Source organism: Microtus pennsylvanicus, chromosome 4 (genome assembly GCF_037038515.1).
Source record: "Microtus pennsylvanicus isolate mMicPen1 chromosome 4, mMicPen1.hap1, whole genome shotgun sequence".
Classification (NCBI taxonomy): Eukaryota; Metazoa; Chordata; class Mammalia; order Rodentia; family Cricetidae; genus Microtus; species Microtus pennsylvanicus.
In genome coordinates, this window is record NC_134582.1 from 75,923,465 (window position 1) to 75,935,796 (window position 12,332).

The 12,332-nt window shown below is 41.7% G+C and overlaps 1 protein-coding gene across 2 annotated transcripts in view; it reads left to right on the plus strand.

The window, feature by feature from the left end:
• The window catches only part of Ubqln1 (ubiquilin 1), a 40,765-nt gene that overhangs the window by 23,965 nt on the left and 4,468 nt on the right, over nt 1-12,332 (plus strand). The window contains exons 4-8 of one of the 2 annotated variants that reach the window (XM_075969443.1): nt 22-284; nt 2,321-2,479; nt 2,618-2,852; nt 9,442-9,584; nt 11,782-11,865. In XM_075969443.1, coding sequence (XP_075825558.1) covers nt 22-284; nt 2,321-2,479; nt 2,618-2,852; nt 9,442-9,584; nt 11,782-11,865 — 884 coding nt within the window. The remainder of the gene's footprint in view (nt 1-21; nt 285-2,320; nt 2,480-2,617; nt 2,853-9,441; nt 9,585-11,781; nt 11,866-12,332) is intronic. The other variant, XM_075969444.1, reaches the window with a different exon arrangement.

Consider the following 12,332-nt stretch of genomic DNA (forward strand, 5'->3'; position numbering starts at 1 on the left):
TTTCCCCTCTTTTCCTCTAAGGTGGACTTGGAGGACTTGCAGGTCTGAGTAGCTTGGGTTTAAATACCACCAACTTCTCTGAACTACAGAGCCAAATGCAACGCCAGCTTTTGTCCAACCCTGAAATGATGGTCCAGATCATGGAAAATCCCTTCGTCCAGAGCATGCTCTCAAACCCTGACCTGATGCGGCAGTTGATTATGGCCAATCCACAGATGCAGCAGTTGATACAGAGAAATCCAGAGATTAGTCATATGCTTAATAATCCGGATATAATGAGACAAGTATGTAGAGAAGTATTTCTTTTCCTTAACTAAAAAAAATCTGTGTGTGTGTTTATATGTTACTTTCTGTAGTTCTAGAGATTGCCGTATATATATACTGCAAAGTTAAAGAGAATTCCAACCATTGTTTAAGGAAAGTCAGCAAAACTCTATAACTGGAGATTGTGCTTTCATTTCCCAGCTGTCTAGTTCCAAGTAATCACACAGAAACTTATATTAATTACAACACTGTTTGGCCAATGGCTCAGGCGTATTCTTAGCTAATTCTTTCTGTGTATATGCCTGAAGGCCAGAAAAGGGCACCAGGCCTCATTACAGATGGTGGTGAGCCACCATGTGGTTGCTGGGAATTGAACTCAGGACCTTTGGAAGAGCAGGCTGAGTCATCTCTCCAGCCCCTCCTAGCTAACTCTTACATCTTAAATTAACGCATTTCTATTAGCTTATATTTTATCACAAAGCTCATAGGCTTGTGGCTTGTTACCTCACATCTTTCTTCCCTGGCGCCTGGTGGGATCTCCTTGACTCCTCCTTCTTTTTCTCTGATTTTTGCTTGGATTTCCCATCCTGCTCTTCTGCCTGGCCATTGGCTAAATCAGCCTCTTTATTAACCAATAGTAATAAAACGTTCACAGCATATAGAGGGGCATCCCACATCATCTCCCCTTTTCTAATAAAAAAGGAAAATTTTAACTCTAATACAGTAACATTACATATAACAACAGGTATCAAGCAAGAATTATAGTTATAATACTAAGTCTATTTGTATTTTGCAAAATTAAAGAAAATATTATCTATCCTATCTTTGTGAGTCTAAAGTTTTATATCTAATTTATCTTTTCTCATAACTAAGAAAAACTATAATTATGACTATCTAGTCTAAACAACTCCATCATAGACCCCAGAAGGATATTAATATTAATTTAGCCTGTTTGAAATCTGAATTTTCTGCCATGCTTGAAAATTCTTTTAAAAGCCACTCAGAGGACAAACCTTCCATGCCTGTTTCTCCTCTGGAGGTGCTGGGGGTCTAAGAGAAGTGTCTTAGATTACAGGATGGAAAAATGATATCAATGTCCTACTCTTCCCTCACACATTAAAAACAAAACAAACACAAAAAGAAGACAGTTTTGGGGGAGAGGGGAAACACCGTCAAAATGTATTATATGAAAGAAAATCTTCAGATTGAGCGCGGTGGTACACAATTTTTTATTTATTTATTTATTTATTTATTTTTGGTGGTGGTACACAGCTTTAATCCCAGCTCTTTGGAGGCGGAGACAGGAGGATCTCTTGGGAGTTTGAGGCCAGCATGGACTACACAGAGAAACCCTGTCTCAAAAAATGGGGGAGGGGGTGTTGAGAGTTTCCTGTGGTCTATAAGAGCTAGTTCCAGGACAGTCTCCAAAGCAACACAGAGAAAATCTGTGTGTGTGTGTGGGGGGGGTGTTTGTTTTTGTAAATGCACCATTCACTCAAACTGCTTTGTAATGTCCCATGAATGTATATTGTTGTTTTTTGAGACCGGGTTTCTCTGTGTAACAGCCTTGGCTGTTCTGGAACTCCCTGCATAGACCAGGCTGACCTCAAACTCACAGAGATCCGCCTGCCTCTGTCTCCCGAGTGCTGGAATTAAAGGTGCGCCACCACCACCCAGCATGTATATTGTTTTTAAAGATGAAATCCAGCAGGAAGTTCAAGAAGTAGTTTCCTAATTTAAATATTATAACAAATTTGGGTTAAAACTCTTAATTGACTTTTATGATTCTAGAATTGGATGGCATCTCATCCTGTAAAACAGAATTAGGTTTCCATGAACTGAGCAAATGATTCGCTTCCTAGCAAGCAGAAAAGAGATGAGGGAAGCAAGGGTAGCTGTGTGCAGCAGTCGCTTTCCTAACAGCGCTATGATGCTGACTACTGGGGCTTGAGCTAATCCAAGTCAGTGGCTTCTTATAAACTTTAGCTAGTTTTAAATACTGAAGAAATTCTTTGCTATTTCAGTGCCTTTTTTAAAATAGAGATTTATTTCTTAGACGTTGGAACTTGCCAGAAATCCAGCAATGATGCAGGAAATGATGAGAAACCAGGACCGAGCCTTGAGCAACCTAGAAAGTATTCCTGGGGGCTACAATGCTTTACGACGCATGTATACAGATATTCAGGAGCCTATGCTGAATGCCGCGCAAGAGCAGGTAATCCATTTCTTCCAAGGCTCAGGCCTAAGAGTTGTTCCTGTCTAGCACAAATAGTCTGATTGAGGGTGCCATTTATAGAGAATGCTTTGTTGAAAAATAGCTCCATGGCTATAACTGTTCTTTCTTTTCTTTCAGTTTGGTGGTAATCCATTTGCTTCCTTAGTGAGCAGTAATTCCTCAGGTGAAGGGAGTCAGCCTTCTCGAACCGAAAATAGGGATCCTCTACCCAATCCATGGGCTCCACAGACTTCCCAGAGTTCACCAGCCTCTGGTAGCACCACTAGTGCTGTGAGCGGCTCTGGTGGGGGTGCCACCAGTACCCCTACTGGGCAGAGCACCACAGGGTCAGGCTTGGTGCCTGGAGCAGGAGGTATGTATGCCTTACATTGATAATGTAACTGTTGGTGGTACTGTCTACCTTCATGTGTATCCCTTTGTGGGGACTCTGGGTTGCAAGCTTTGGGATTGTTTGAGGGATAGAATTTTTATATTGTAGATATCTGTGGGGTATAACATTTGTCTTAAATAATTACCTATGTAGAGTGTCTTCGTACAGGAGCCCATGGAAATCAGAAAGGGTGTTGGGTCCTCTAGAGCTGGAGTTACAGATGGTTGCAAGCCATCGTGTGGGTGCTGGAACTTAAACCTAGGTTCTCTACAGGAGCAGTGAGCTCTCTCTCTCTCTTAATCGCTTCTCTGTCTCTAGCCCCTACAAAATGTTCTGACCTGTGTGTTTATTGTGAAATGATTAATGTGTGTGGTCACCTAGGAGATCTCCAGATCTTGTTCTGGGACAATTTTAAACAGAGGACTAAGATTACCCTGGCTACTATTCAAAGAACATATATTGGGTACTATGGTTTGGAGTGAAATGCCCCTCATAGGTCCATGTGTTAAAGCCTCAACTGCTGACACTATTTGGGAAGGTATTAGAGACTTTAGGAGATGGGTAGGTTACTAGAAGTGGGTTCTAGGGTGCCCCTTCCCTGCTTCTTGGCTGCCACAATTTCCACACTGTGGACTGGTGTCTTCAAAACCATGAGCCATACTTAATTCCTCTTTTGAATTGTCTTGTGTCAGTTAGGTGAAAGTACTATTGTAGTGGGGGGTTAATGAAAAGAACTTGATTCTGAAGTCATTTGAGTAACCCAGGACATGAAGTAATGGCTGCGTGACTAACAAAATAGGAAAATAAGCCACATATCCACTTACTGATGAAGAAGTTAAACAGATTGCCCTCATTATTACCGTGATTATACTGTTATTGTTAGGTACTAGATATAGCATGAGAAATGCAGATGTAGATGTCTAACCCCTCGGTTGTTGCCACACTAACTCAAACATTTCCATCTCTTGCTTCATCCATCCTTCCTCTGAGGCTGTCAGCAGGCAGTCTTCAGCTCTAGGAGTTCATAGAAATAGACTGCCACACAGTGTGTGGATCTTTTGTGTCAGTTTGCACTCAGTTTGAAATCCATTTGTACTGTGTGTCTCTGATTTGTTTTGCTGGAAAGTATTTTCTTCTAGAGGTATATGACTTTATTATCATGTGGTCCTTTTTTTTTTTTTAACCTAGTTTTTCTATTCTTGTAGAGATGTAGAGCTATAAGAATTAGGCATGGAACTTGGGAAACAAAGTTGAGATTCCCAGATAATGTGAAAGCACTGTGTTTCTTAGCAGAAACTGGAGTGGACTTTTGAAGACTGTGATGTCTGCTGAGTTGAAATGAGTGTGTGGATGATGTGTGTGAACCAAGGCTCCAATGTTGACATAGTTAGAGATAAGGTTATGTCTATATTACTCTGAAAAGATTGGTCTTGCCGGGCGGTGGTGGCGCACGCCTTTAATCCCAGCACTCGGGAGGCAGAGGCAGGCGGATCTCTGTGAGTTCGAGGCCAGCCTGGTCTACAAGAGCTAGTGCCAGGACAGGCTCCAAAGCCACAGAGAAACCCTGTCTCGAAAAACCAAAAAACAAAAAAAAAAAAAAAAGAAAAGAAAAGATTGGTCTTTTATACCCTTAGGTATTTGCTCTTGGTGGGATCCTTTTGCTCTGTGCTTTTTGAACCAAATTTTCAGTACAGTTGGTGTGTGTGTCTGGTCTTCAGGCCAGTCATGTTTTGTGAAGACTGGAATGTGGGGATTGAGGTGTTCAGGTCTCTGGTTTTGTTTGTGAGTCTTTTGTTTGTTTGTTTGTTTCAAGACAGAGTTTCACTGTGTAACAGTCCTGGCTGTCTTCAATCTCATAGAGATCCACCTGTCTTTGCCTCCTGAGTGCTGGGTGTGTGTGCCACCACCGCCCGACATTTGTGAATCTTTTTGGTTTTTCGAGACAGGGTTTCTCTGCAGCTTTGGAGCCTGTCCTGGAACTAGCTCTGTAGACCAGGCTGGTCTCGAACTCACAGAGATCCGTCTGCCTCTGCCTCCCGAGTGCTGGGATTAAAGGCGTGCCCCACCAACGCCTGGCTCATTTGTGAATCTTTTAAGTAGATCCTTCCTGGGTTCATTCCCATTGTTACGTCAAAGATTTGGGTTTTTTTTTTTTTTTTGGTTTTTCGAGACAGGGTTTCTCTGTGGCTTTGAAGCCTGTCCTGGAACTAGCTCTGTAGACCAGGCTGGCCTCGAACTCACAGAGATCCGCCTGCCTCTGCCTCCCGAGTGCTGGGATTAAAGGCGTGCGCCACCACCGCCCGGCTTTTTTTTTTTTTTTAAGGAAACTTTACATACGTGATGGTTGATTGTGCATTGTCAGTAGGAGTGTTGCTGAAGATTTCTAGAGCAGAGATAGTGTCAAGAGAAATTTTTTTAGTTGGTCTTGTGATCTATACCTATGGATTCTCAAATATCTGTCCAAAGGCCAGGTTCAACTGCGCTGAAGTAGAGCAACTGCCAGATGGGTTAACTAGCAGGGTTTGCAGCCAGGTTCAGGGCAATATTTGGGAGACTAAGGTTGGGAGATTACTTGAATGTGGAAGTACAAGATCAGGCTAGGTAACAGTGCCCCCCCCCCCCCAAAGCCACGTTTCTGGATCTTACTGTCAGACCTCATGAACCAGAATCTTTCATGGTGAGGTATGAGCTCTGTTGGGGGGTGGGAGGAGGTTTATTTATTATTTTTAGATTAATATAGAAAACACTGGGTTGCCAGGAATGGTGGTACACACCTTTAATCCCAGCACGTGGGAGGCAGAGGCAGGTGGATCTTTATTAGTTCCAGGCCAGCCCAGTCTACAGAGTGAGTTCCAGAACAGCCAAGGCTACATAGGGAAACCCTGTCTCGAAAAACCAAAAAAAAGGAATGGAGAGATGGCTCAGTGGTTAAGAACACTGACTGATCTTCCAGAGGACCTGGGCTCACATTCCTAGCACCCACATGGCAGCAAATAATTGTCTCTAACGCCAAGATCTGACTTTCTCACACAAACATAATTGCAGGCAAAATACAAATAAAATAAAAGTAAATAAAAAGCATTGGGTCCCACAGTGGCAGCTTTGTGCCTGTGAGTATTATACGAGTTATTACTTGTTCTCTTCCCTTCTGTCCTCCCCATGTCCATCTTCCCAGTTAATCCCAACTTCTGCCTTTTTTTTGCATGTATTTAGCTGTTTCCCACTTCTGTTATGATCTCCTTTCTAGTCCCATGGTTTAAACAGCCGTATATATAGTTCTCTATGTGAGAGAAAACATATCTATGTCTGCCTCATTTCACTTAGCAGAAGGGTTTCTAGTGGCTCCCATACATATTCCTGAAGGTTGTAGTTTTCTTTACAGTTGCATAAACTTGCATTGCATATATATTTCACATATTCTATGTCTGTTTGTCTGTTGGTAGACATTTAGGCTGGCTCTTTAGCCTGGCTGTTGTAGTAACACAGTATGTTTTCTAAGAGTCCTTCAGATCTATACCAAAAAATGTGTAGCTGGGTCATGTGCTGGTTCTGTTTTCAGTTTTTTAGGATCCTCCACTCTGATTTCCACAGTGGCTGCACAAGTTTATCCCATGTGCAGTGACTGAGGTCTCCTCTTCCCCTCCCTATCCTTCCTCGCCAGTGTTTATTAAGCATTCTAGCTGGAGTGGGATGGAATTCCAAAGCAGTTTCCATTTGCATTTCCCTAATACCAAAGGATGGTGAACTTTTTCAGCTATCTACTTGGCTTATTTTTGGGTGGACCTACCAAATGATTTGAGGGTTTTTTTTTTTGTTCAAGGCCAGCCTGTCCTGCAGAGCTAGTTTAGGACAGTCAGGGATACACAGAGAAACCCTGTCTCAAAACAACAAATTAGTTCGTTACAGTGAGAGTGAGTTAGCACGCAGAGTCCATGGAGAAACTGCAGTTTCTGGAAAAAGCTGATTTCTAAAATTATTGAGGGTTTCATGACATTGACTTTCTCATTTAGAAAAAGATGAATCTCATCCATGAGCTAATAAAATATTGCTGTACTTCTGCCAAGATACCATGCTTTGGCACATCAGGATACTGACAAGGTAGACCTGAGCTGACGAGGTTTGTAGGAGTGAGTGGTGGTCATCATTGATGTCTGCTGTTCAGCAGCAGGAATCAAACAGTTTCTCAGGACTTACCTATAGTGAATAAGCCAGGCCTTAAATACACTTTTATAAGACCTCTAAATTGGCCTGACCAAACCCTTTTAGCAATATCAGATATAGCTTACTTGAGCAAATTCTGTTTTAGGTCTCATTGAGGTAGTGTTTTCTCACTTTGCTGTTTTATTTTTAAGAAGTACTTAAGTGCAGCTCAGGCTGGCCTCAAACACTAGATCCTTGGTGTCTTTAAAAAATAGTCTTCCCTGAGCAGTTCATAAAAGACCGAGAAGTTTTTGTTTTTAAGATTTTATTTTGCCGGGCGGTGGTGGCGCACGCCTTTAATCCCAGCACTCGGGAGGCAGAGGCAGGTGGATCTCTGTGAGTTCGAGACCAGCCTGGTCTACAAGAGCTAGTTCCAGGACAGGCTCCAAAGCCACAGAGAAACCCTGTCTCGAAAAACCAAAAAAAAAAAAAAAAAGATTTTATTTTATATATATGGAAGTTGTGCACTGTGTCCATGACCATTGGGTTCCCGGGACCCAGGGGGTTGTGAGTCTCCATTGGGTGCTAGGGGTTGAACCTGAGACATCTGCCAGGAGCCACAAATGCTCTTAACCAGTGAGCCATCTTTAGCCCAGGAGTTAAATTTCTTCCTTAGTTCAAACTTTGTGATTCCCTAAATAACCTAAGACAGGGCACTATAAGTAATGTCTTGACCATTAAGAGCCAAGAAAATATTACTCAGAATCATTACCACTGTATGTTAACTTAATGTTGGTGTTGGGTCTACTGTTCTTAATTCTGGGGAAAACATCTGTTCTCCCCGAAAGGTTGTGTTTACTTTCTCCAAACACATGTGCCTGTACAATTTAGATACAATTAACTGTGAATTAGTTACTGCTGGTACATGACTGTCCTTTCCTGACATGCCCTTGAAAATGTAACTGGTTACAGCATATTTGAAGAACTGTAGTTCTGCTGAGATACTTCATGTTCATTTTGTATTTTTCTGGTCTCTGTTCTCCTGCGAATACAGTTTGTTCGTTTGAGGTTGGGTTGTTATGTGTATGGGTGTTTTGCCTGCATATGTCTGTACTATGCAATGTCTGAGGGCCAGAGAGGGCTTTGCATCTAGCACTAAAATTGTGGATGGTTGTAAGCTGTCATATGGATCCTGGGACTTGAGCCTGGGTCCTCTGAAATGTGGTCCAACTCCTAACTGCTGAGCCATCTTTAGTCCTGCTGTTTTTGTGAGACTGGGTCTCATCATGTATCACAGACCAGCTTAGAACTTTCCAGTCTTCCTCAGCCTCTGAGTGTTCTCGTGCTTGACTGGAATATTGTGATGTGTTTGTCTGATAATGTCTATGTGTGTTGTATATTTGATATAGAACAGCTATTTCATTTGGTAAAGTAGTCCACACTCTACTGTGCCTTAAACCCATGATATTCACAGCTTATTTTACTTCTGGTATGATTAATTCTCATTTGTAATTAAGAAAAGCGGGGTGCTAGAGAGGTTTCTTGTGGCACATTGCAAAGCCGTCAGAAGCAGTTATGACACAGTCCTCTGCCTTTCCAGTGTCAGAGCACCCAGCAGCGTAGCTGGTGTTCCTGCAGAATGACAGCTGACAGTCACTGAGCACGAATTTTAATAGCTTCCACAGTCTGCAAATATTTATCTTCACTAGAAGTTTTTCTCTTAATCATTTAAAGATGTAAAAATGTTCACTTTGTGGGCTGTATAAAAATAGGTTGTGAAAGCCAGATTGGTCCTGTCGGCTTTAGTTTGCCAAATTCTCTTAAGATATTTTTGAACTTTGGAATGTGGAAAAACTAACTTGAAACTTGATAATATAGGTACATCACAAACACAAGACTTAGAGCAAATTAGAAAGATAAGTGGAAATAGTAAAATGTTTTAAGCCAGGTAAAAGGGGACAGTAGTTCAAAAACCAGAGTGGAAGTGAAGAACTAAATAAATAGTTCAGGTAGCATTGTACCGGCATTTTCTTTCCTTCAGTATTATCTGCATTCTGGTGCCTCCAAAGTGCCCCTGCCAGAATCCTTGGCCCTGGGAGTTGGCAAGTAAAATAAGGGTAGATCTGAAAGACAACGGGATCTTACCAGCTTACAGCCCTTCCTAGGCATGGGTCTACTGGAGGACGGGATGAAGTAGGGGGACTGCATTTTCTCATGCTTCTGAAAACTTAACTGTTACTTGTAAATGTTATCATTTCATGTTTTGGGGCTGTGGTTGACCATGGGCAACCAAATTGCATAAAGTGAACCTGTTGCTAAGGAAATGGCCATATGCCTCTTTAAGTAGCTAAAATTTAAGTGCAGTATACACTGTTTTAAAATATTAATATGTCTTAATCCGGTTTTTGTTTGTTTTTAAATAAAATTTTAGCTAGTATGTTCAACACACCAGGAATGCAAAGCTTGTTGCAGCAAATAACTGAAAACCCACAGCTTATGCAGAACATGCTGTCTGCCCCATACATGAGAAGCATGATGCAGTCACTAAGCCAGAACCCTGACCTTGCTGCACAGGTGAGCGTGTAATTGTGTTTAAGAGTCCTGGGAACTGAGTAGTCTGCTCTTGGCACATTGGTTTTATGCTCTCCCAGCACACTAGAGATGGAGACCCGCATCGCAAGCTTTTGGGGACTTTTGTTTCATATATACTTGGAACAACCTCATTTCTGCTATTTGTTGATGAGATATGCTTTAAAAAAAAGCACTGAAGCTTTTAGAGACTTTGCTCTCCTGACACCCCTCCTCCTGTCTGCTGTTTGCGTGTCAGCTCTCTAGTGACTGTCCTGTGCCACCTAGAGCAGCACTGACCTCTGGACCTCAGCAACTGTGGAGGGCGGGAAGTAGTCTGGTCGTTCACAGAGGTTACTGCTGTGTTAGGAATTTAGGGTGCTTTCCTTTATAGTCCTCTTGTTAACGTCTTTATGCTAGATGAAATGGTTTTTATTTTTAAAATTCTGAAACCACACTGGCACAAGGATGTATAGCAGGTGTCCTGGAGGTGGATCCTTAGTGATGACTTACATAACACAAATAACAAAGAACTTTTATCTTAAAACATGGGTTTATTTTTATGAAAGCTGGTCTTGTGAATTTATTTAATTAAATGTTTGATGCTAATGTATCCTCAGCCACTTTTGTCACTTAGGTAGCCAAGATGTGGAAATGTGTGAAGTGACCCTTTCCTGTGTTTTCAAGTATGTGTTTAGTTATAACACAGTGTGTATCTTATCCTTAAAATTCATCTTAAGCAAGCATATTCCATATAAGTTTGTTCATAAAGGACTTGGCTGCTTTACACACTTGTTTTCTAACTTTAAAGGAAACCCCTGGCAATGCTAGGTGGTGTCTTTTATTAGTGACTACTCTAAAACCTTGACAGTGTGCTCTGGCATCAGATGGTTAAAGTTTATAGTTGGTCTTTTGAAACTTAAATATTTAAAATATTTTAAATGTAAAAACTTAATTGTTGTGTGTATGAAGGTTCAGGTAAGTTAGTTGAAATAATAAATAAAAAGATGATTTTTCTGTCACAAGCTTTTTCTAGACTAGTTGAATAATTTAAATGAAAGGGGAATATGATAACAGGATAATAGCCCACAGTAAAGCAGTGTTTGTGTGGAAGAATAAAGAGGCATTTCTGGCTGGGAGCAGCTCCCGCTTCATGTGCTGCTCACTCTGAAACTCTGTCCATAAAACAGTAACTGTTTTCTGCTTCGATGATGTTGAAATTAAATGACCCACTTTGAAGGAGGGAGGAGAGAACACTTTTTTTTTAATAGGATTTTCATACAGTTGTTCTTCAGTATGGTTACCTAATTGAGGGCAAAGTTCATTTCCTCCCTAGACTTTGGACAGGTAAACAGTTCATCAGTCAATCATTGGAAAGTGATACACAATCTGTCTCCTTTGAACTTAGCAGTCTCTGGTTTGCTGACTGTTTGATGATCTTACCTTCAGGCAGTCACGTCATGTTCAATTGGTCATACTTTGAAGGTTTGGAGGAATCCCACTTTTCTACTTGTGCTGCTAGTGAGGTGGAATTCAGATGTTAATCTTGTTGTTCTCATTTACATCTTTGGGTCTTAGATGTTTTAACACTTCCCCAGAGGACTGATGGTGCTAGTTTGGGCTGGTTTTCATCTAGCAGCTCCATTTCTCTGGCAGTTGGTTGCTGTTTCATGGTTATTCTGGACCTAATATCAACTGTTAGTAGTGGCAAGCAGGTACATAATAGTGGCTCCAGATCTGATTTCTCTGTGCTTGCTGTTTGTGTGTTGAGGTTTCTGAGCAAGCCATATTTAAGTTTTTACATATTAATGTTCTTTTATTCTGTAGTGTAGCCAAAGCATTGTCTTCCTGAGAATCCAGCACTCCCAGATATCCCCCAAGGCAGAAGTTTACCTTTGTTCAAGGAAAAGGCTACAAAACAATTGCTTTTATTTTTTAGGGCCCAACATGACATCCATCATCCACCATTGTTGGTGAAAGAGAAGCTGCCTGCCTTCCTTCCTTCCTACCTGCCTTCCTCCTTTCTCTCCCCCCTCCCCCAGATCCTTATGGATAGAACTTCCTGCTCCTTTTTTATTTATGTTCTCCCTTCCTCCCTTTTCAGTGCCAATTTAGGCATTTGGAGGAAGGTAGAATATTAAACCAGGTACATTACTTGTTTCAGATATTTCCAGTTAAAATTGTTTGAACACTTGCCCCATAGATGATGCTGAATAATCCCCTATTTGCTGGAAATCCTCAGCTTCAAGAACAAATGAGACAACAGCTCCCAACTTTCCTCCAACAAGTGAGTAAGAAAAGACGCTGCTGTCTTTGTAATGATCTGCTTGAGAGGTTGATGATGAACGTGTCCTCCTTCCTGCTGATGGCGCAGAGCAGAGGCCGGTGGTACTGCACACGTGCAGACACTGAGCCTTGTCTTCCCAGCCCGTGTCGCTCCCGACTGTACTTAGACTGTGAGGTTTTAGGATGCAGGGTGCTTCCTTAATATCATGGGCCATTTCTTCCCCTTTCCTCCCCTTGAAGTGCTTCCATGTGGTACATCCACTAGAGTTTGGACTAGTTCTGAGTGAGCTGCCCTCTCTGACGTCACAGGTTGGGTTTTGTTGTAGTGTCTCAGTCTCTTCCGAATTAGTAGAGTGCTTGTTCTCTAAGGAGTAGACCTCATGTCCTCAGAGCCAGAAATAGGAAGGTTAAAATATCTGTTGTCACAGCAAGGAGGTTTAAAAAAAAAAGGTAGTGCCCAAGATTGTC